The sequence below is a fragment of the Ursus americanus genome, chromosome 36 (assembly GCF_024610735.1).
Source record: "Ursus americanus isolate L20-20 chromosome 36, mUrsAme1.1.p, whole genome shotgun sequence".
Classification (NCBI taxonomy): domain Eukaryota; kingdom Metazoa; phylum Chordata; class Mammalia; order Carnivora; family Ursidae; genus Ursus; species Ursus americanus.
In genome coordinates this window covers 16851867-16877204 of record NC_142162.1, presented here as the reverse complement: position 1 = coordinate 16877204, position 25338 = coordinate 16851867, and the positions used below count along the sequence as shown (strand labels likewise).

At 42.4% G+C, this 25338-nt stretch overlaps 1 protein-coding gene across 12 annotated transcripts in view; it reads right to left on the bottom strand.

The window, feature by feature from the left end:
* TLN2 (talin 2) overlaps positions 1-25338 on the bottom strand; it is a 408649-nt gene that overhangs the window by 187674 nt on the left and 195637 nt on the right. For 8 of the 12 annotated variants that reach the window (XM_087859255.1, XM_045803540.2, XM_087859261.1 and 5 more), the window contains one exon: positions 134-305. In XM_087859255.1, the coding sequence (XP_087715381.1) occupies positions 134-269 (136 nt within the window). In that variant the 5' untranslated portion in view covers positions 270-305. Of the gene's footprint in view, positions 1-133; positions 306-12961; positions 13088-24473; positions 24495-25338 lie in introns of those variants that run through there. The other 4 variants (XM_087859253.1, XM_087859259.1, XM_087859254.1 and 1 more) reach the window with 3 other exon arrangements.

Genomic DNA, 25338 nt, shown 5'->3' with positions numbered 1-25338 from the left:
CCAGGGTAAGAAGACAGTTCATTTGAAACATACACGCTAGTGGACTTGGGGACCACTCAGAACATCTGTTTCTTTAGCTACTAAGCAAAGAACAAGCACATTTCAAGAGGTCAGTGAATAACCAATGGCTTACCTTGGCCAGTTTGCGCCTCAGGTACCCGTTCCCGAATGACTCGACATGCATCGTACACGGCCGTAGATGGTTCAAATTGCATGGTCTTCACCACATTGCAGTGGCGGACACAAATCTTTAAGGATAGGGCCACCATTTTTCTAAATGATCGGAAGATTCTCACTTAGAATGTCTGGAAAACATGACAAGATACATGTTGATATTCATAATAGTCTTGAAAAAGCTGCTAGATTCTAAATCAGCTTTAAATAATTGAAACAATAAAATAGCAATTAAAGAGAGTGCTTTGGATAAAAACACGAATTAAAAGATTTTGAAAATTTTAAAATAAAACATGAGCATCTAGTCTCACTGTTTTTATTTTCTTTATAAAAATTTTTTGTTATGTTATGTTAGTCACCATACAGTACATCCCAAGTTTTTGATGTAAAGTTCCATGATTCATTACTTGCGTATAACACCCAGTGCACCATGCAATACGTGCCCTCCTTACTACCCATCACCAGCCTATCCCAATCCGCCCACCCCTCTCCCCTCTAAAGCCCTCAGTTTGTTTCCCAGAGTCCACAGTCTCTCGTGGTAGTCTCACTGTTAACATTATCACAGGATGGTAAGTAGAGTCTCTAGGGAGGAAGGATCCATGGAAGTCCACCAAGACTCCATCTCAATGGTGCTCCCTACTTTGGGCTTCCAACAGGGGATTGTCAGTGTGAGAGGCAGAATGCCTTGGGCACCACAGCTAGCTCCTAAAGATGCTTTTGTTAGCAGCCTAAGTGCCCCAGCTCTCCCCCCACAGCTCCTGGGGACAGGAAGAAGCATGAATGCCTTCTCAGATGCTCCTCAGGGCCAAGGAGTTCCACCTCACCACATACCAGAAGACTGGGCATCTGGGCCCAACTTCAACACAAGGATCCTGTGTAAATCCAAGCAAGGCCCTCTGGCCACTCTGCTTCCATTTCCCCACAAGTAAAGAAGCCACAATGGTAACAGACCTGTATAACTTATAAAAGAACGAAACCCTGAGGGGTTACCACTGGGAGCCCAATGCCCAGTTTTAGACAGTATATAGGTTTAGGCTGGGTTTTATTCCATAAAAGACTTCTTTTTAAAACCTAAGTCCAAAAATTCAGTCCATTTCCTTTGAGTTGGTGGCTTATGGCTTATTTTGATGACCTGCTCTCTTCTGGGGCCAGAAACTTAGCCCTCAACCCAAGCCAGCCTCAAATTCATCTTGCTCAGGTACAAGAGAGAGGATTCTTCCCTGCACCTGACACAGACCCAGCTGACTGTCATCCGGGCAAACAGAACAACGCACTTCAGAGTTAGGAGCTATTAGAATCCCAGCACTGCATCGATAACATAAATACGCAGGAATTTCAAGTTTTCATCCTTTCTTATATTTTCTTAGAGAGCCTACAGGTAGTGAACCCAAGCCCCAGCTGCCTCTATGCCCTTTTCCCTTAAGAATGCAAATGCTAAGAAGCAATGAGGCAGCCAAGAGGCAGAGAGGGCCACAGGCTGACCAGGCCCAGGGAGTGGGTGCCTTTGGGGCATGACTTCTTCACATGCTTGATTGATTGCCAGCTTCCTAACAACAGGTGACTGGTTCAACTAGATACAGAGGACATTTTTAAACAGATGTTCTGGAATCCATGGGCAGTGTACACATACAGCTGCATGGAGCAACCACTTAGGCCATCCAACTATAAAGTCATTTTGACCTCTACTTACATTTTGAATGAATTGCCTGTGAAAATATTTCTTGAAAAATGTCAAGATACAGTTCTTAATAAACAACAGCAGTGTTCACTGGGAATCTTCCCCAAACTGAATCAATTTACTATGGCCTAGACAGTGGCTGGATTGCTGACATGGCACAAGAATTCAAAATATCCAGGGACTTTCCACCTATAATATCAAGGACTTTTAAGGTGAGAGATGAAAGGTCTACCCAACTCTGTTTTTATAAGCATATTTAACCAACCAATTACCCAGTTTGGGAAAAAACTTAGGACTTTAGACCTCAATTGACAAATTTACTGTAATGTAGAGATCATGCATGGAATAGTCCATCCGTCTGGGGCTGGTGACAATTGTGAGGATTTCTGAACCACAGAGATTCAGGAGCATGACTGGTGGTAACAGTCAGTGGTAAAGACCATGGACCTCTGTCATGGGTGCCATTTATGGAATGCACCAGAGAGGATGGGATGGTTAATCTCTTCTGTTCCCTGGGAATAGAAGTATTTTAAGTGTCCCTGCATGAAGGCTGCCCTTCCCAGGCTAATAATTGGGCTTTCTGCAGAGTAAATTAATGGTCCCTCTAGCCAACTCAAGAGAGATTCCATCAAAGGGAAATACAGAGCCATGACATGGGGTTGAAAGCAGAATATAACAGCAAGACCGTAAACACTGGAGCTCAGAAAGAAACAGAAGACACACAGGGGAAGAGAAAGGGGCAGATGGAACAGCAGGGAGCAGACAGAAGCAAGACCGGACAAAACCTAGGCCTGTGGGTCAACAAGAAACACAGGAGAGAAGACCAGAGATTTGGGAAGCAGAAGGAGAAAAGCAGAACATACATAGCAGTGAAGGAAAATCTCTATTCAAAACAACTGGAAAAATGAGGAAGCCGCTGACTGATGTGGGGGAAGCTGCCAGAGGCACAGGTTTGGGGTGAAAATTCTCTAATGCGTTTCTTTAGGATATATTCAGTGGGGAGGCAAAACAGGGTCAAATGCAAAGCAGGACACGTAATGGGCGCGGGAGCTCATCACATTTAAATCCTTGGGACTGGAAAGATCATCCAGGGAAGTGAGCAAGAGAGAGCCCTGAGGACAGAGTCCTGGAACAATGTCCTAAAATCAGGACAAGAAGGGACTGGCAAGGAGGCCTAGTGGTAGGTGAAGGAGAACCAAGAGAGGGTGGGCCCAGAAGAAGGTGCGCCAGGCAGGAGGGAGAGAGCACCTGTGCTAAGTGCTGATCACGGTCCAAGGAAGATGAGGGTGGAGATACCACTGAATCTGGCAGGGAGGTCTCTGGTAGCTGAGGTGAGAAGGGGAGGGGCTGGCATAGCAAGTATAGACTTGTCTCCTGAGGAGGCCTACTGGAAGGAACGGAGGAATAGACAGTGGCTCCGATTTATGCCCTTAAGGCTTTTTATCCAGAAGTATGAATCACGTAGGTGCTATAAACTCCGTATCTATGTAGCCTCTGGGGAGACATAGTTTCCACCTGATGATGGCCCAAGAGGCAGTCCCAAGACAGCTAAGTGCCCTTCCTGGAGACAGGCGCCTCAGCACGCATATCTCCATTCTGGGCCTTTGAGAGAGGAGAGGAGTAGGCAAGACCCTTCAACGGAAGGGCCCTGGACTGGGAAGGAGTCTGGGGTCCAGGTCGATGCCTTGGACCTTTGGGCCTGTTATTTCTCCTCCTTCTGCTCTTCAGAGAGCAGGCGGCCACTGGCTCTCATGAAAGGAGCTTCCCAGCAGACACCAGATGCTTGGCCAACTCTTCCCAGAGGATTCCCTTGTCGTCTCCTGGTAACATCACACAGGTGAAGCCACAGAATGGAGACAACTATTGTTAGCTCAAGGCAGACATCAACAGAAGGAGGGACACTGGAGAGTCACTGTGAGATCCGTGTTCTCAACTTTTCTACCGCCTCAAATGTTACAACATGCCCCACGTTTATATGGCAAAACCAAGCCACCAGAATCAGTCCCTCTCAGAGCATTGTTCAGGGGTCAAAGACTAAAAGGCTCCAGTGTCGTCTTCCTACTCCTGGCTCTCCGTGCTCCCAATATGAAGCATGAAACAAGACCAACGACTGCCTTTGTGGGAATGTTTTAAACATGCAAATTAGGTACAAAACAGGCTGATAAACTACCAGGTTATATATTTGTATGTATGTAAAAGACACGGTATTTTTGTTTTTCTCATGCAAGAAGATCATCCACACAAGCAAATCTCAATGAGGTCTGAAGCCGAGATACATGGTGATTAACCATTATTCCACAGGGAACACGGCACTGAGCTGTCTCTAGCCCCACGCACAGCACGGTGAGATTCTTGCAAAACAGACACGTGCTGAAATTAACGGTCCTGACTTATGGCAAAAAGATCATAGGATCACAGCACACAGGAACCTAGCTATGTCAAATAAAAATGAGTGTGTGTTTTCAGCTCTTATGAGAAGTCTCACTGTACGTCTGCTAAAGCCTTGAGAAATCATGTAGCTTAGACACTACACTATGATAAAGACTAACGTCCCGCTCCCTCTCCAATGAGATGTTCTCAGGGCAGTGGTGCAGCCTGCAAAATAAGCCTCACCTCCACTTTCCTGTACCCTACACCTCTGGCTAATTCCTGCCTCTCCAGGCAGGGAGCCTAGGACAGAGGAACAGGTTTCCTTTTCTGGTTTGGCTGCAAGAAGGCTCAAAGCCAACTGTTTTATAGTCTAACCCCTGTCTCTATTTTACGATCCTATCCTTGTTTTTCTTTTACCCCAATCTGAATGTACCCTATCTTGCTGGATCTTAAGTCCTTTTTTTGTTGTGGTTTTGGTTTCTTGCTAAAATTCATACAACACAGATTATTTTCCTTTTCATAATTTCTTCTCATTCTGACCATTTTGCCCTGATTTTACGTGTGAAGGTCGCTTGGGGCCAACACGAAACTCTTCTGTGCCATCCATTGTGGAAGATGAGCCAATGGAACCAGTGGTGAAACCCAGACATTCTCCTTTTAAAGTAAACACTTCTCAGTCCCAGGGAGCTGTAAACAGCTCAGCATGGTGGGAGCGCTGCAGGCTGCCCAGCCTCCGGCCAGTCCATCCTGGAACAAACAGGCCCAGCTCAGCCAAGGCCTCCTCCTTACCCAAGAAATGACCACCATTGGTCAAGATGAGCAACCACCCCTCGGATCTCTGTCCTGACCAGTGAGGGCTGTGAGGTGCTCCACCTCACTCCTGCCTTACCAGTTCATGACTCTGAGCTGGTTGCTTAACTCAGACTGCCTCAGTTTCTTCCTCTACAAAATGGGAGACAGCAACAGACCTAACCTGTAAGGTTACTATAGAAATCTAGTAACACGTGTCAAAGGCATAAAAAAAGTGCCAGGTAAGGGTTTATTACTCATCTTAGCCACAGGGGTTGGAGAAACACTGAAAGCAGCATATTCTATTTACCCACTGTCTGAGGTGCAAAATTCAATTTATTGTTTATTTTACATCTATTACGTAGTAGACATTATCACAGACAACAGGGAGTGAAGACGATCAAGATTCCTGTCTAAATAGCACTCCCCTTCTAATGACCCTGTTCACTGTACAGCTCCTGGGTTCATCCTTATTCAAGTCATGCAACAGGCTTTTTGTAGATGCACAATTATCCAAGGATGGGCCATGGAGCCAAGTGTGTCTGTGGAACAAGGAACTCCTGCACTCAGGCTGTCCTCCTGGATGTCAGTCAGATTCCCTTAATCCAAGAGCCTCAAGGAGCAAAACTGCACCCTATGGTATGGGTCAGGGCTGGCATCAAAGTAAACTCCTTGCCTGTCAATGAACTCTGCCCAGATGCAACCTAGGAGACGGGCCAAGGGGCTCTGCACACTCCCCTACACACAGAGGTGTTATACGCAGCTGACAGGACAACAGGGACAGGCTACCATGCCTCAGTGCGACCCTGAATCTTGAAGAAAGAAAGAACTGCCCACCATCCCTCTCCTCTCTCTTCCTCCAGCCACTGACTCCACTCTGACCCACTGGAAGACCACTGCACCCAATAATGATGGCTGTACCTGCCCCTCCTTATGTCTGCTCTCTCCTGAGCAGGCAAAATATAGCCCTGATAACAGCATGCATTTTATAACCAAAAGTCAGTATTTAAAAACTGGCCTGTCATTCACCTCAATCTCCAGTGAACAATTCTGCTCTCTGGAAGAAATGCCTAGGAAAGAGCTTCCCTTCTCTCCACCCCTTACCTGCTCTTCTCCAAGGGAGGAAGGGGAATAACTCAGTCAATAAGTAAACACCCGCCCCACGATGGATCCTAGCTCCCCAGAGGTGCCTCGAAAGCATAAGCCAAGGTCTTGCCCTCCATTTTGTTTTCCTGGGCTGTCTGTACTCAGGTACCTTGGGACTCAGCTCAAACATTCAGAACTTTCAGAACTTTCAGTATTGTTACTTAGCCCACCAGGCACATCGAGGTGTCTATGTGTCACCATGTAGAAGAGTGAGTCAACTCAACTGTTCACTGGGAGCCAACTGCCTTTCATTTGGGGAGGGATGAGGAGGAGAGAAGGCAGAGTGCCCTTTTTTATCCCACCTGCAGCCAGCTTTATTGAAGAGCCACAGGCCTTCCTTAAGAATCTGCCCCCCCCCACTGGGCCCCCTCACACCTCCCTGTTCCCAACTAGCAGAGGGCTCCCCCGTAGTCCTCCACATTCACAACTTGGGAGAGAGAACTCCAGCTAATCCTAAAGTCAGGAAAAACAGTACATGAACACGGCCAATGGGATTTCCTCACGTGGTAACCACCCACATAGAAAAAGACCAGCAGGATCATGCTTCCCCTTTGCAGCCAGAACAGAGAGACCAGAAGAGCGGGGAGAACATTCACACAAGGATCTCTCTTTAGTTCTCCTTCACGAGGCATGGAAAGCCAGGACGATTGCTGGGCTCCGCATACCGTAACTAGAAACAACCGTTAAAAGGTCAGGTGATAAAGGCCCAGAGGGGAAATGAGTAACCACCCACACAGGTGTGAACTCAGCAGCAGGCTGGGCAGGTCAATAAAAATTCCACCCGGAGCTGCTTTGCAACCCCCCCCATGCCCCTTCACCCACAGGCCTACCACAAAGGGTTTTTGCCTGTCCCCAGGACACCCGCACTAAGACACACGTACAAGGCGGTATCAGGAATACATTAGCTGTGACAGGTCTCCCTCCCTCACCGCCTCCCACAGTAAGGTTTGTATCATCACAGCCACCTTTGATCCTCAAGGACCTAGCACGATGCCCGCCGCCAGTAGATGCTTAGTCAATGTTTGTGGAATTAATATGTACTGCAGGGAACAACTTACGCAGATTTTTTCTAAGTTAGTCCTTAGAATTATCCACACTAACAGCATGACTAAAGGATGAACGCAGGGCAAATGCCCAGCAGGCCCTACTATTTCTACTCCATCAACAACCTGATCCTTGGACCACAGAAGCTTAGGAGATGAAGTTCTCCAGCCTGGCAAATGAGAAACTGGAAAAAGAACCAAGGCCATTATCAGTCAGGAACACCTGGAGGTTCCCTGAGGGCAGGGACCCTGTGCACTGCTCACGGTAAAGGACCCGCACAGAGAAGGGCTTGGGGTGTATTTCATGCAGGGATGGAAGGCCACGTCAGCAGCTGTAGCTGCAAGAACAAAGCCAAAGAGAGTGCCCTCAACATGGAGTACGGAATGATGGGCGAAGATCTCGGACACGGTTTTCCATTTTCAGATGAAGAAACTGTCATCTTGAGATTAAGTGACCTTCCCAAGGTCACACTGCTAGAAAACCACAACCAGACCTTCCCATGCTGCCACAACCATCTGCTGTGTACGTGGTATGACTAGAGCCCACCAAGGATCCCTCCCACTCGCGCTCCCATCCCCGCTCAGCTCTTGGTACAGGCACATGAAACTCCATCATTAAGTAGATTATCGGTCACAAAGATACGTTCCCAGTTAAACACTGCTGTACAAGAGGGTGTTCAGATTTATCACTTAACCACTGTCTCACAATGTTGCATTTCAGAACTTCCAGACAAATCGAGAGTTGCCCTTTATTAAAGATGATGCCCGATTACCAGGAAATTCTGAGTTAACGGGTTTCTACAGACTGATGCAGAGCTCTGGCAGAGCTGATAAAGGGCAGAAGAACTGGGAAGAAAACCTGCTAAAAGGAAGTGGAGCAGACACCTACGTGTTCGTAGTGTTATAACTGTTCTGAGAGATGATTTCAATGCACACAACATTTTGAAATGTGCGGGTAATCAGGTGCAAACAGCTCAGCCCCAGGGTCAGGGCCTCCCATCCACCCGTTTGCCTTCTCCCATTCAGGCCATAAGAACTTGCCATTTTACACAACAATATATTTTCAATTCCTGCAAAACTACCTCCATTATTTTAGCCCTTGTGGCGTTATCTCTGTCTAAAATGCACCACCCATCCAATTCTTTCTGGTTACTCACCCTGCAAGGTCAGCATCAAGCTTGGCTTTCCTGAACCAGTCTTTCCTACCACCCCTGGTGCAGGACCCTTCGGCTCTCCCAAGCTCGTGGAGCACTCACCTGTAACCCACGCTCCCGTGCCAGCCCTCCCAGGCTCAAGTCCCCACTGAAACAACAGGAGATGCCCCATCTAGTGCTTATCCGGCACTGGAGGGTCCCAGGGCCCTGCCACAGACATCTTTCTCACTTGATGTGCACGACGGTTCACAGAGTATAACAGATTTTTTTTTTTGCATCCCCATTTGACAGAGAATCCAGGAGGACAGAGTATTCCTGTGGAATATACCTTTGTTTCCCTCAGACCACTAAGAAGGCTGTGCCAGCTTCTTGGCATCTCACTGTTCGCCTGGGGCTGCTGAGAGAGCAGAATAAATCATCCCCACATCTTAGTCCCCCTGGAGTCCCCCTGGCAGTTCTGCTATCTGCTTCCTCTCCCAAGTTATAGGAGGCAGAAGGTTCCAAAGTGAATTCTGATCTTGAATTCTTATACCCTAAAACTCATTCAAATGATTTGAGGCTATTTACAAAAATACACAGGACAGAAAAATAAAAGGTCAAGTCCAAGGAATAACAGAAGAAAAAAAATGAAAGTGAAGGTCAAGACCAGGAGAACTGTGAATTATTTACTCTTTGTTTGGATAACTGGAAATAAACTCATCCCATTATTTGTTTTTTTCTGACCCCTGGTGACAAGCCTATAAAATCCCAGGAAAGCAGATTCTCCAGGCTACTGCTGATGCTGATAAACATAAGCTTGGTCACTAAGGCACACACCACGGGGAGGGGTACAGAGGGACTGGGTTTTACTTGGAAAAAATAGCTTTGTTCTACAACGATCTGGAAAAAAAATATTCAGTGTGTTGTGCACTGAACCTGGAAGAATGAATGAAAAGAACTCCAAGTCCCTTCTTGGGTCACCTTTCTCATGCTTGTGCTTTTTAATGCTCAAAACGTATCCCCTGGACTGAAGACTATCTGGCCAAGCAGCATGGGCTTGGGCTGTGCAGCCACAGGGCACACCATCCTGTTTGCTTCCAGTTAAGAAACGGAAAAATTGGGGCGCCTGGGTGGCACAGTCCTTAAACGTCTGCCTTCGGCTCAGGGTGTGATCCCGGCGTTCTGGGATGGAGTCCCACATCGGGCTCCTCCTCTAGGAGCCTGCTTCTTCCTCTCCCACTCCCCCTGCTTGTGTTCCCTCTCTCGCTGGCTGTCTCTATCTCTGTCAAATAAATAAATAAATAAAATCTTAAAAAAAAAAAAGAAACGGAAAAATCTCCTACTTCCTAGCTCCAAGTCCCTTTCACTACAAAGGTTTTCAGCGCTGACCTCTGACCTGTTAATTCAGGACTGCAAACCCCCAGCACCGTCCATCACTGAAAGAGGCACTGGTGCATGGTTTTGGCAAGGGTGGGTGCTAAAGAGCAAAAAGAATATTAAAAACATATCCTCGAGGCTTATCTACGTTAATCCATTAACCATAAATCAGAAGGGCCTTTCTGTTAGAGCCCAGATCTAAAAATCTGGCACTTGTGTGGAGAACTGAAATAAAGCAAGGAACTTGACTGAAATGTACATTTCTGGAGATTTGGAGTCCACCACAGTCCCCATCCAGCATTCACACGCTAGATCAGATTTTCCAGAGGGTCCCTATTTCCTGCGGCCAGGATCTCATTCCAAGATCACCCCATTTTACGCCTGGAAATTGCCACGTCTCAGGTAAACTGAACCTAGCCTGCGGTATCCCTGATCTCAGACACAGAAGTCATCACGTCCAGCCGTCTGCAGGGCACATAAATCTTTACTGTGGCTTTTCCTTCTCCTCAGCGTAGGAACTAAAACATCTATTTTTCAATTTCTTCATTAGCAGCAGCAAACACATAAGACCAACGATGTGCCTGCATGGATTCTAAACCCTTTCTGTACATCAAGTCACGGAATCTTCGACGTCACAACATCACACCGCGCTAAGGAGTTCAGACTTCACCCAGGAAAGGTGACCAGGACACTGCAGTCATGGGGCTTGACAGAGCAGGCTCTGCCTCCTACTGTGTTTAAAACAGGAAGACCCATGGGAAAATGAACATAGTGCTTGTGTTAGGAGAGCGGTAAAATGTGTGAAATAAATATATTGTTAAGGTTCTTGTTAATAATTGAATTTTCATGTATTGCGTTCTGACAAGTCACCGAACAATTCAGTCAGAGAGGTCCTATCTGCCCTGTAGGAGGTTATGTTTCTTAAGTAACAGGCGCCCACAGGACAAGGGGAGTTAAACCCAAATCTGTCATTATCCAGGCTTCCCTGAATGGTCCCACCCCACCCAAACATAAGCAATGCTAACATCTTGACACATCTTCCACTGTTTATGCGTGATTTCATGTGGTTGAGATGACATGCTCTATATAATTCTCTGTTCTGATGTTTCCCCCATTGTAATTATACAATAATCTTTTCCCACAGGATTGTACAGTTTTTAGAAACTTTTAAAAAGATACATAATACTGCAATGCAAGCCATCATAATTTACTCAGTGTATCTTTTTGTATATATCAGCCACGTGTAGGTTTTCACTATTACAAAATAAGGCTGCAATACAATTTTTCTATTTAAAAGCTTTTACTCTTTCAGATTTTTTTAAGTGTTTTTTTATTATACTATGTTAGTCACCATACAGTACATCCCTGGTTTTTGATGTAAAGTTCGATGATTCATTAGTTGCGTATAACACCCAGTGCACCATGCAATACGTGCCCTCCTTACTACCCATCACCAGCCTATCCCATTCCCCCATGCCCCTCCCCTCTGAAGTCCTCAGTTTGTTTCTCAGAGTCCATAGTTCTTAAGCTAGACTTTTTTTTTTTTAAGGACTCATCAGTATTTTTAAGGAGCAATCCAGAAGATAATAAGACAATAAAAAAAAAATCTGAATCTACAGATATTAGCAGTTTGATTTTTGGGTTAGCTAAACGAATATGCATTAACAACCAAGAAAACCAATAATCAATCTAGATTTTATAGTTCAATATAGCCCACAGAACGATCCTGCTAGCAAGGGCTCAGGCTGCAAGGGACCATATCAAAAGACAGAGCTGACAACAGGCATGAATGGGGAAAAACATCTGGCATGGGCAATAAAACAGATTTACAGAAAAGAGGCAGAGAAAAGATGGATGCTTAACATAAATTTTAAAATACACTGCTAAGAGTAGAAGTGACAGAAGAAAGGTTTGGTCTAGATCTACTAAAGAAAATAGTGGACATACACAGTAAATACCAATGCTTTGCTTTCTGTCAGTTCAAGTTTTTTGAACTGCCTAGAGGATCAAACCAGAATTACAAAAAAGATTTTAACTAAATTGAAGTACTCTGACAGAGTACGATTTTCCTAAATTCACTAAAGCCAAATAAAAAGTCTTGCCAATTTTATCATTGAGTTATGGATAAGATTTACATTTCCAAATAATAAAACCAAATCAAATTCAGATCTGTATACATAAATATTACTTTATCAAGAGCACAGGGAAGAAACAAACATGTCCTGTGGGAGATGACATTAAATGGTAAACTCTTCAAAGCACAGTTCAGTATAGCCCAGTATTTTAAACTACTATTTTAAGATAGTGTCAAATTTATTATCTGTCTTTACAACCTGGAATAATTCTTGGAAGCCAATTTTGGAAACATAAAACTTAAGATAAAGCTGGAAAAATAAAAGACATGCAGAGACCAATCAAGAGTGGGAAACAAAGGATAAGAAATAAAGGATAAGAATCCTTAAAGAAATGTCAGGACTGAAGAATTTCCTGACTTTGAAAGTGTGAGTGCCTCATCTTGGCGATTACACTACGGGATTTCGTCATGCCAGTGATGGCTTGTAAAACTGATACTCATCCTTAATACACCTAATGTAACGTTATTGGTGGCACCGTTTCCTCCTCCCCAATATGCATATGTTGAAGTCCTCACCCCTAGAACCTCAGAATGGGAACTGGCTTGGATATTTATAGAGATAATCAGGGTAAAATGAGGCCCTAATCCAAAATGACTGGTGTCCTTATAAAAGGGGGAAATGTAGACACAGAGACACGTACGGAGGGAAGGGAATATGAGGAGACACTGGGAGAAGATGGGGGTCAAGCCAAGGAGAGGGGCCTAGAATAGACCCTCCCCCCTTAGCCCTCAGAAGGCCACCCTGATCTGGGACTTCCAGCCTTCACAACTCACAGACAATACATTTCCATTGGTTAAGCCACCGGTTTGCAGTTTTTTGTTATGGCTGCCTCAGTAAACTAATACACCAGACTATTTATGGTTCAATTCAGATTTTAATTAGTATAATTTTCTTAAATATAGGAAATTAGTACAATTTTGACACAAACTAACAATATAGTAAAATATATGTAATTATCTGCAGGGAAATTATATATATGCTGTGCTTGTTAATACGTACATGTACGCATAGATGCAGATATTGGCGTAGGCAGAATGCACAGCCATCTGGGTATGGATACTTTCTGTCCACAGTCACAACAGTACTGAGCTGTGGTGGGGTTGGGAGGGCTCTAACCTGGGTATATCTACCTCCGGGGTCCAGGGCGTTGCTTCATAACCACCGAACAAAACCAGATTGCAGCACAGAAAACGCTTGTCACCGTAGGATGGTGTGACAGAAGATGTGCGGTACTTAGGGTTCCTAGAGGCAAGCGTGGAAGACACTGTAAGCATTTTATTGGTGTGGTAAGACTTATTTTTGAGTTTGACTGATTTTGGCTTTACTTATAATATACGCTTTTCTTCAGGAGTTAAATAAATTCAACTATAGCACAAGACAATTCTCAGTTACTCCAATTCTGATGAAATGGAATGATTCTCTTCCTTGTGAGATCATCCCTTCCCTTCTACAAACAAACAGGAAGGTCCCCAGGCCTTTTGATGTCGGGCAACTCAAGATTTCATTCCTCAATGGAGTCATTTTCATGACCTTCTGTGGAATCTTCTGTCACATTCAACACAAATACCCTAAGCGGCAGACCTAGTTATTTAGGGCACAAGCATCTCATGGACACAGCAAGAATCGAGATTTGGATCCCAGGGCTATAATGAAAGCAAGAGAGGGGGCTGACGAGTAGTTAATCAGTAACTACCTACCCATCACTGATAATGTACAAGACACTGTTTTGAGTGCTTCAGGGAATATAGGAGATGGAATAAGGCTGGTGCTGAATTCAGTGGGATTCTGCTCTCACAGCACACGTATGACACACACCCAGAGAGAAGACCCTCTTAAGAGGTGGAAAAAAAAAAAAAGTAGAAGGATGCCTGATTGGCTCAGTCAGAAGAGTGGATCAAACCAGAATTACAAAAAAGATATTAACGAAATTGAAGTACTCTGGCAGAGTACGATTTTCCTAAATTCACTAAAGCCAAACCAAAAGTCTTGCCAATTTTATCACTGAGTTATGGGTAAGAGAGAGACTCTTAATCTCAGGGTCATGAGTTTGAGCCCCACACTGGGTGTAGAGATTACTAGGGAAAAAAAAGTAGACACAATGGCAAGAGGACCAGAAGGATCCATGGGATGAAGACTAAAACTTTGGGTCGAGTCAGTTAAGAATAACGTCAGGCTGAGGGCAAGATAGAAGTTCAGACTTACACAATGGATAGGGTATTGTTCCAGATGGCATCAGAAAAAGTTACCCTTCCACCCTGGGGACGTTTCATCCTTGTTCATGACTCAGTTTGTCACACCCTCTATTCCCCTCACAGACAGTACTCACCACCCAGGACGTGGTGACTCCAAGGCCTAGTACAGAGCCTGGCAGATGAGTAGGTATTCCATAAAATCTGAACACTGAGTAACTGTTTCCAAGCCCACTTTCCATACGGTAAGCTCCTTGAGGGCCCATAATTATTTATTATTCTCAACATTGGGCAGATTTTCAGCAACTACTTGATAACCAGGTGGATGCAATTCCTCCATCTGATTTCTTTCATTTGTATTACAGAGGAACAAGTATCTAAAAGAAATTATAGCTCTATTAAAAAAAAATTAGGCCGGTTCCTTCAGATTTGAGATGATTTCTACTTACCTTAATACTACCACCACCTTTCAGGAATTTAAAGCATACCCCTTCCATTGCCTTGACTAATACTTAGATAAGCCATGTTATGGAGAAAACATTTATCCAACCGGGAGTCAGAACACAAATTCGGATTGGGAGGCCACTGTCCCTGAACGGCAGTACCATGACATAGGGCCTGTGTGATCTCATAAATCCAGTGTTATGCACACACTGTGTCTCAGTTCATGCAAAACTCAATGTATAGCAAGGATCTTATCATCAGCAAAGCCAAACCACAGTATTCACTGCTACAATTATTATTAATGCCTAATACCTTGTTTGGATAAAAACAAAATACAGATTTCTAAAAGGTTTTTCTTTACCCCAAGAAGCTACAAAATCAGGTAACTGACAGTTGTCAAGCCAGGAGAGGGAGTAGGAAGGGTAATGGCTCTTCCCTGAAAATCAACTTCACATGTCCTGCTTGTGCAATTTTCTTCTTCCTTGCCTACAAGGATGTAGGTGGGATAATTTATGACTCAGGTTTTAGATGTAGAAAAACTTTAAACCAGCAAGCTATTGTGGGTACTCAAGTTCTAAAATCTTCTGTAGAACGGATTAAAAAAAGAGACCATGGGTTTCAGTCCTGACTGCCTCTGAGGATGGCAGGAAGCCAATTACTTAAACTGAAACAGTGTAGAAAATGCTTATTTCTTAAAGAATGCAATCACCCATTTATTCACCCATATAGATTCACTGAGCACCATTCACTAGACCAGATGCTGCTCCTTGAACAGAGAGGACCCCAAAAAGCCATACAGGGGAATAAGTCTGGAATTAGAGCCAATGTCACTCTGATCACAGAAGTCTTTCTAGCACCTTAGTGATTCCAGGATGAAGTCAGGGCTCTAAGAATTTGGGTGGCTGGGAATCCCTGAGGCTCCAGGATTAGTCTGGATCCTTCTGGACATTCCCAGGCAACAGCTAAATGGCTGAAGTTCAGTTAGAACAAGAACAGACCACAGCACAAGCAAGAGCCGTCCAAACTTAGTGCCACCCCACATGGTGGCTCAAGTCGTCTGCGTGACACTGCCGTGCCTTCCGTTCATTATTTACCTGTAACAACTGAAGGCTTCAAAACAGCTGCTGGGCCTGTCCGGAATGCTGTGAGAATAAATTTAAATTCATATGCAAGAAGGAGAAGAAAGCACAAGTAACTTCTAACTAGGACTCGTGAGGATTTTGTTGCCACCGTCTCACCAGTGGTCAACGGTAGCACTTGCTGTAATCCTGTGGGTTCTCGCATCGTCGAAGCTCCCAATGACACTAAACTGGACAGGTTTTATCATCACCATCATGTATACATATATATACATGTATGTATATACACACACACGCATATATTTGACTATTAAAAAAGACACCTCACTATAAAACTCTCTACTTGAAAAGATGATAGATGATTATTTATGCTACAGAAGGCTTAAATAAGACTTCATAAGAATTCATTGAGCAAGCCCTCTTCAAAATTCACACGGTGAGTCCCACTATTTGCCATTAAGTCCTCAGAGGACTACTACCTTTTAACTCTGGGTCCCCTACACCAAAGATGGTCATGAGAGCCCTCAACAGAAAAGTGCTCACTCTACTCCATTATTTCAGTGGACATCAACTTTTTTCAAGGTTGGTCTCAATTTTAAAGTATCATGGCCCCACATTTCAAAAACATTTTATTTACTCCCAAACCTCATACATTTGTAATCATCAACCTTCTGGTTTCTAGTCACTGAAGACCTACCCCTGATCAGAAGGTCTTGACTACTTTCTCCACACCAGGCTGCAGGAACTCAAGCCAAGTACAAGAGCATAGCTTTCCCTTTGCCTGCCTGCCAGATTGCTGAAATTCAGAAAGCATGTTCAAGGAGCTTTCAAGCAAGGAAGCACAGCTTTGCTTCCAAGCTCCCTGACCAGGCCTCCACCCTCCCCAGGAAAGGCAGGTGAGCACTTACTGGAGCTGGGCTTTGGGCTGCCCAGAGGGTCTCTATCCATTACTGTGGCTGACAAACCAGGAATGTGGGAGGCAGTGACTCAGGCAGACAGGACTGAAGCCAAGACTAGGATAAAGGAGGCATAAGGGAAGTAGGAGAGACCAGGTGCAGAAAGAGAGGGGAAGCTGAATGGAAGGGAAGCTGTGGGACACACAGGAAGCTGTAAGCCAAACTCATCTATTTGGATTTTGGGAAGCATTCAATTACACATTCATGTTTCCCTGGTTACTATCCTGGATGAGAAAAGCCTGGCTAAATATTTCAATGCTCCAAAAAGAAAACCTATTATAATGAAAAATCCTTTTGAGTTTTCTTCTCTTCTGTTTACCTTTGAAAGACACATATAAATTTACTGAGAAAAGGAAGTTTCTTTATTCTCTTTCCTCCCCAGTGGTGAATCTCTCCATGAGTCAGTCTAAATGTCAAAAGAAAAAGGCATCTTCTCAGGAAGATATAAATATTTATAGACAACATTACTCCATCACCCTCAAAATGTTAAACAGAGCTATTTTTCCATTCTCTTCTTTATTGATTTAGTTATATGGTACATAAAAATCAGAAAGCAAAAAAAGGTTAACGGTAGAACTCAAATCACCAGGTCATGTATCAACCAAATGCAGATCCCCCAAAATATTAAGTCTCTTTGTGATACATTCACAGAGAGCAGTAACAAAAACAAGCAAATTCATATCAAAACAAACCCAGCCTTAGATTATTAAAGAGTAGCTGTTCAAGTACCTTCATCTGGGATGAGAGATTCCAAGTCTGTAGAATTTTTCCTCTGGGCATAGATGCTCTTAAGGCTAAGTTCTACCAGCCTGACTGGGTTGGTGGGAAAGAGTGAAAATCTGGTGAGATGATTATAAAAAAAAAATCCAGGGAGGGCACTGTCAAGTCCTCATTGAGCTCTCAAAATGTTTGGCCTCCTCAAATTTCTTGCCTATTAGACTGGTTGACTTCAATAGACCAAAAGAGAAAAATCACCTCATCATTTTAATAGATGCAGAAAAAGCATTTGACAAACTCCAATACCCATTCATGATAGAAACTGTCAGTAAGTAGTAATAGAACTTTCTCAACTTGATAAAGATCACCTACAAAAAACCGAAGAGTGATATACCACACTTAATGGTGAGAAACTTGAAGATTTTCTACTAAGATCACGTAAAAGACAAGGATATCCCCTTTCGCCACTCCTTTTCAACAGTGCACTGAAAGTCCTTGCTAATGCTGTAAGGCAAGAGGAGGAAATAGAAGGTATGCACACTGGGAAGGAAGAAATAACAACTTTGCTTGCAGATGACATGATCCTCTATGTAGAAAATCCAAGAGTTAACAAGAAATTGAACTAATAATTATAGCAAGGTCATAGGACATAAGGTTAATATAAAAAGTCAACTGCTTACCTATGTACCAACAATGAGCAGGGAAAAGTAATACTAAAAACAATACCATAGACATTAGCACCTCCCCCAAAATGAAATACTTAGGTATAAATCAAAGACCTGCATGAAGAAAAGCGTAAAACACAGATGAAGGAAATCAAAGAATTAAATAAATGGAGAGATATTCAATGTTCATGGATAGGAAGACTCAGTATTTCAGTTATCAGTTCTTCTCCACTTGATCTATAGATTCAAGGCATTCTCTACCAAAACTCCATCAAGTTATTTTATGGATATCAACAAAGTGATTCTGAAGTCACGTGGAGTGGCAAAGGACCCAGAATAGCCAATTAAATATTGAAGCAGAACAAAGTGGATGTTACCTGACCTCAAGACTTACTATAGCACTCCCATGTTCATCGCACCATTATTCACAATAGCGACGGTATGGAAACAACCCCAGTGTTCATAAATGGTAAATGGATGAAGAAATGTGGTATATATATGTACATAATGGTGTATTATTCAAGTCTTAAAAAGAAGGAAATCCTGTCATTTGCAACAGTATGGATGAACCGGAAGAACATTATGTTAAGTGAAATAAACCGGACAAAGACAAGTATCACATGATCTCACTTACACATGGATTCAAAGGGGGGGGAAGGTCAAACTCATACAAACACAGTAGAAGAGTGGTTGCCAAGGGGTGGGGGTAGGGAAATAGGGAGAGTTTGGTTAAAAGGGTGCACATTTTCAGTTAAATATGAACACGGTGTGAGAGTCTAATGGTGGCTATAGCTGATCACACAGTATTGCATAACTGAAATTTGCTCAAAGAGTAGAACTTAAATGTTCTTACAAAAATAAAAAAGGTAAATACGTGAAGTGATCAAGGTGTTAATTAACTCAATGAGGGGATCCTTTCACAGTGTATACATACATAGACCAGCGGAACAGAAGGAGCCCAAAAATAGACCCCCAAGTATATAATTAATTCATCTTTGGATGAAGGAAAAATGGTGTTGGTACAACTAGATAACCACATAAAAAGAGAAATCTAGAAACAGACAATACACCCTTCATAAAGCTTCACTCAAAATGTATCATAGACCTAAATGTAAAAAAAAAAAAAAAAAAAACTGAAAAACTCCTAGAACATAGAAGGCCTTGAGTATGGTGATGCTTTTTTAGGTACAACATCAAGAACATGATATATGAAAAAATTTACTGATAATCTAGACTTCATAAAAATTACTAACTTCTGCTCAAAGACAGTATTAGGAGACTAAGAAGACTAGCCACAGACTGGGAGAAAATATTTACAAAAGACCCATCTGATAAAGACTATTATCCAAAATATACAGAAAACTCTTAAAACTCAGTAACAAACAGCTTGATTAAAAAATGGCTCAAAGATCTTAACAGACATCTCAGAAGAAGATCTACAGATGAGAAATAAGCACATGAAAAGATGCTCCACAGGGGAATCTGGGTAGCTTAGGTGGTTAAGTGTCTGACTCTTGATTTCAGCTCAGGTCATGATCTCAGATGAAGCCCCACACTGGCTCTGCGCTCAGCGGGGAGTCTGCTTAAGGACTCTCTCCCTCCCTCTCTGCCCCTCCCCCAGGCTCCAGCGCCCTGCCATCTCTCTCTCATATAAATAAATCTTAAAAAAAAAAAAAAAAGGGAAGATGCTCCATGGTATATGTCATCAGGGAAATCTAAGTTGAAACAAGATACACATCTACATACATATTAGATTAGCCAAACTCGAGAACACCGACAATACCAAATGCTGGTGAGCATGTGGATAAACAACAACTCTCATCCCATTGCTGGTGGGAATGCAAAACGGTACAGCCAATTTGGAAGACAGTTTGGAGGTTTCTTACAAAATGAAATATGCTCTTATCATTCAATGTAGCAATCACACTCCTTGGTATTTATTCAAAGGAGTTGGAAAGTTATGTCCACATCAAAACCTGCACATATACGCTGATAAAAGTTTTATTCACAATTGCCAAAACTTGGAAATAACCAAGATGTGCCTTCCGGAGGAGAATGGATTAATAAACGGTGGTACATCCAGACAATGGATTATCACCTAGCACTAAAAAGAAATAAGCCATCAAGCCATGAAAATACATGGAAGAACCTTGAATGTATACTACTAAGTGAAAGAAACCAAACTGAAAATGCTACATACCGTATGATTCCAACTATGTAACATTCTGGAAAACACAATACTAGGGATACAATAAAAAGATCAGTGGTTGCAAGGGTGAAGGTGGAGTTAAATAGTTAGAGCAAAGAATTTTTAGGGCAGTGAAACTATTCTGTACAATGATGGATATATGTCATTATATATTTATCTAAACTGTTTTAATGTACATCAAAGTGAATTTTTTAGGTATGGATTTTGGATGATTATGATGGGTCGATGTAGGTTTATCCTTGGCAAAAAAGGATATACACATACCATTCTGTTACGTGATGTTGATAATGGGGGCAGGGAGCGTGCATGCATGTGTGGGAACAGGGGGTATATGGAAAATCTCTGTACCTTCCCCTCAATTTTATTGTGAATTTAAAATTTCTCTTAAAAAATTAAATCTTTAAAAAATTTTTTCATCAGATACAACTCTTAAAGTTCTCTTCTTTGGGGCATATACCTAGGAATGGAATTGCTGGATCATATGGTAATTCTATGTTTCATCTTTTGAATGAAAGATAGCTCTTTTTCCAAAGCAGCTGCACCATTTACATTCCCACCAGACATCTACAGGATTCCAGTTTCTCCAAATTCTCCCAAACACTTGTTACTATCTGTCATTTTTATTAGGGCCGCTCTGGTATGTGAGGTAGTATCTTACTATGGTTTTGATTTGCATTTCCCTGATGACCAATGATGCTGAGGATCTTTTTATGTGCTCACTGACCATTTGAGTATCTTCTTTGGAGAACAGTTACTCTAATTCTTTACTCATTTAAAAGATTATTTCCCTTTTTGTTGTTAAATCATCAGAGTATTTTCTATATTCCTGAGATTAGAGCCTTATCAGATATATAATTTGCAAACATTTTCTCGCATTCTATACATTGTCTCTTCACTTACTTGACAGTGTCCTTTCATGCCCCAATGTTCTTTTAGTTTTCATGAAGTCCAACTTACTTTTCCCTTTCATTGCTTATACTTTTGGTATCCTATTTAAGAAATCATTGCCCGCTTCAAGGTCATGAAGATTTCCACCTACATTTCCTTCTTAAGAGTTCTGTAGTCTTATAGCTCCTACATTTAGAACCTTTGATCCACTTTGAACTGTTTTTTTATATATAGTCTGGTCCAAATGTAGTCTTTTATCAGCTTTTTATTTTTAATTTATTTATTGTAGTGGACTCTACACTCAAAGTGGGGCTTGAACTCAACCCCTAGGTCAAGAGTCACATGCTCTTACCGACTGAGACAGCCAGGCACCCTATTCTTTATCAGCTTTTAAACCTAAGAAAGAGCTTTCTCTCCACTTTCACTGAATGGTGGAAATGGGGAGAAAGGCCAGAGAATTACAAACCTTAGATTAATTATAAACAAGGAGAGAAGATAGCAACTGAATTTTCCCTGACGAGCTTGAAATCCCCTTCAGTAACTACAGCAATTCAGTGTTTTGAGCACTGGAATGGAGTTCAGCACTCTGAGATTTTCAAATGACTAGCGAAGTGGAAAGAAGACTTCAGTTATTAAGGGATACGCCACCTTAAAACTATCAAAATCAATTAACTAAACAGTTACTGAATACCAGTAATATAGCCTGCACTCTGCCAACCCCTAATATATAATATAAATATACCAAAGACACAATCCCTCACCCTAAGAGGTAATCTACCAGCTTGGAAATAAGGACAGTTTCCCAGAAAGTGGTTCAATTTCTAAGACTGAAGTAATTCAATTACATAAGCCTTTAAAAAAAAAGGAAGACGACGACAACGATGTCGTGGTCGTCAAACATGCTGGAGCCAACAGAGCTAATAAAATGTTCCAACAGGGGCACACACTTCTGTGACACTAGATTTAATCTTGACCATTCTGATAAATCGTTATGTCTATCACACAATGGACGACCACCTCACAAGATAAACAGAAAATTTCCTCAAAGACACAGAAAGAAGAGACTCTCTAAGTTAAGATTAAAAAGGTATTAAAATGGCCTATGCATCCTCAATTCCTTTTGGAATGTTTATGTGTTTTCTAAGGGATTTTTTCAAGGCTTAAGTGGATTAGAACTCTGTTTTATCAGCTGCCTGGCTCTTTATTTTTTGATAGCCTAATATTTACCTCTTATGGTGTCCTCCAAACACTACAAAAGTGAAGAAAAGCATAATGTATGGAAAAGCCTATCTGGAAAGATGTGAGAAGGTGAGTAGAAAATACACAAAATCAATATATCCCTTATTCTCAAAGGAACCAATACTTCATTAAGACCTGCTCTGACCCACCATGTTGCAATTTAAACAAAACCATGCCCTCAGTTCATAGCTTAGCCTCATGCAGACCTCTCTCAGAATTTCAGGAAAACTTCAGAAAATGCCTCATTTGGGGAGAAGAGACACCCCACAGAACAAGCAGACATCAATAAAGGAAGGCAGGCCAAAATATGGAGCAACCATATTGTAACAACCAAAGTCACAACTGGTAACACCAGTCCTAAAGCTCAGCTCAGGGTTCTTCTCTTAGGAGAAGGATTCCTCCTTGAAATCAGTATCATCTCAGCAAGTGTCACGTGTGGCCAACGTGGAAGCTCCATCTCATGGAGAGATGGGAACACCACATACTGGTCGTCACTTAGATGCCAGGCATGTCTTGTTTGTCTCATTTATGCCATCCAGGGACCACATAAAGTCGGTGACACCAAGGAAGTGGTAGAGTCTAGATGAAGTCTACCTACATTTTGGTCCACCACCCAAATTTCTGATATGGAAAATGTCAAAGTGAAGGTTATATACCACCAGCTAGTTAAGTCACCAGGACTGTCTGGGGAAACCACGCAGGTCATCAGGACAGGGAATTCTAGAGAGAAGTTGGTGCTGTGGAATTACGACTACTTTAAGACCGATTCTCCTAAGGCCACCCAGGACTCTGCTCTGATTCTGTAAGCAATAAGCCACCTCAGCTCTAGTGTTTGGTCTTACTAGTTGACTGGCCCTCCAAGAGGCTTCCACGTAAAAACTCCTCTGAAGAGCTCTCTCTAAAAAACCAGACCCTCCTCTACCCTGATCGCTTACCATCTACTTAGCCTCACTGAACAAGGGTTTATGAGTGGGAGATCAATTGTCTATTTACGCTGACGGTCAAACTTTCTTTCCTCATACTTGGTACACAGAAACATCCAACCCTTCTTCTAATCCTGGATCTTGATTACAATAACCAGACAGCAAGACTTTACTTAACATCCAGACCTTCCTTTGAAAAATCTTTTAGGACAGACTTGGAGAAAGCATATGGCCTCCACAATAATTCATATATACTTACAATAATTCCATTTAATTCAACAAATGCTTATTGAAAGCCTAATGTATACAACGTTCTAAGTATTAACGTCATTCCAACTTTTGTTCCTGTTTCAGTAGCATTGTCTACTTGGTGTTTTGCTTCTACAAGCCACTCTAGGGTGACAACGCAGTAAAACCTGAATGTGCCACTTCAAAGGCCAGGGACGCCTCCATGCGCATGTGAACAGTTTGAAAACTACAATCATTTTTGTCTTAGCCCAGAAGTATAGAGTGAATTATCAGTAAAAGAAAGGAAATTAGAGTCTTCACCTTGTTACTGAGACCAAGTAATTGCAACTTGAGATTTAAATAGAGCAATGACTATCAAGTAGCATCATTGTTAATTTCTGAGTAGAAAGACACTTAGTATGCTACAATAATTGTGACATGCTGATTTCTACATCAGGACGACAGAAAAGAAGAATGCCCACTTTCCACGTTGATAGTTCGTGTATGATTTCACCCTTTTTATAATTTGCTCTAATGAAAACTAAAGTTGCAGCACAGTCAGAATCTTAATGGATCAAACCCAATGCTAAATACTTCAAAGCTTCACTTGACACAAGGCACAGGAAACAATGTCATCTCTACCTGGAAAGAATTGAGAGGGCCAAATAAGCAAGCTGAAAACTACCTAACAAAATTCATTCGCTTTGGAAGTTTTAACAAGATGCTTTCTTAAAAAAACAAAAGACAAAAACAAAAACTTGGAGAAATTGGAAAAAGCAATGAAAATTAACGTACTTGACGATACTGTAATGGCAAAATAACCAATTCTTAAAATTCAAATAAACAGAGGTAATTCTGGTCTAAGAGACAAAACCCTTTGTATGCATTCAGCATGGCTTTATTTTTAAAATAATGTCTCTGAGGCACAGCAGTTCAATTTTTGTTTTAGCCTCTAAAAAGCAGAAATCAATGTTTTACAATATGATTCTGTATGTGGCAAGCCTCTTCACTTATCTCAAGGATAACCGCAACTATTAAACATTACTATTCTATGAATACAAGGCGAAAGTGGAAATAAAGACTTTGCTTACCTAATTCCCTGCTTAGCTGCCTCCCAAAATTCATGAACTCCCTCTATCAGGAGGCACAAAGAGAAAGCAAGAAAGAAATGGCATCTCTATCAATTCTCCTCATGATGAAAGCAAATCAAGTATCTGGGGTACAACTCCATCCAACCCAAGGGCAGAATGATATAGAAAGTTTAACATCTAACCTTTCTTCCTGCACATCCAGACGATGGATCATCCCCTTAAGAATTCTCTTTTGCCAAGAAACAAAATGATCTAAGTACTGGAACTGCATTAGCCTTGGGTGATAATGAAATTTTAAACGGCATGTGTATTAGAGGCGTGGCCGGCATAAGCATCTCATAAAGTGAGACATTCCTTGTTTTTTGTTTTTTTTTGTACCACCAACACTCACCTTGGTCCTTCCTTTCCACGCTCAAAAACAAGCCCACAATCTTATTGTAGTAGGGCAGAGTTTAAAATACTTTTAATAAAACTGAATATCTGCCAAGAGGAAACACACTGGTATGTGTCCTTGTGAAGTGAAATCCCACATTCCTGAAGCCTTTCCCCTCCATGTCCGCTGTCCAAAACCCAACACGATTCATGACATCTTTAGTTTCATCTATATGCCAACTTCACGCCAGCAGCCACAGACACTTGATCCAGCTAAAAGCTCTCATTTGACTTCCCCCGTAGCAGTACATGGGCCTCTAAGAGCTGTGTGTCCTTGGACAAGACATTTACCATCTGCACCTCCCTCTCCTCCTGTGTGAGGACAAGGTGATCTCAGAATGGCCAGCCAGCATCCCATGCTCTTCGTGTGGGTGCACAGCCTTGCCGTCAAGCTTGCCCGTAGCAGGGAGAAAGCGGGCTTTGGCCACGGGTA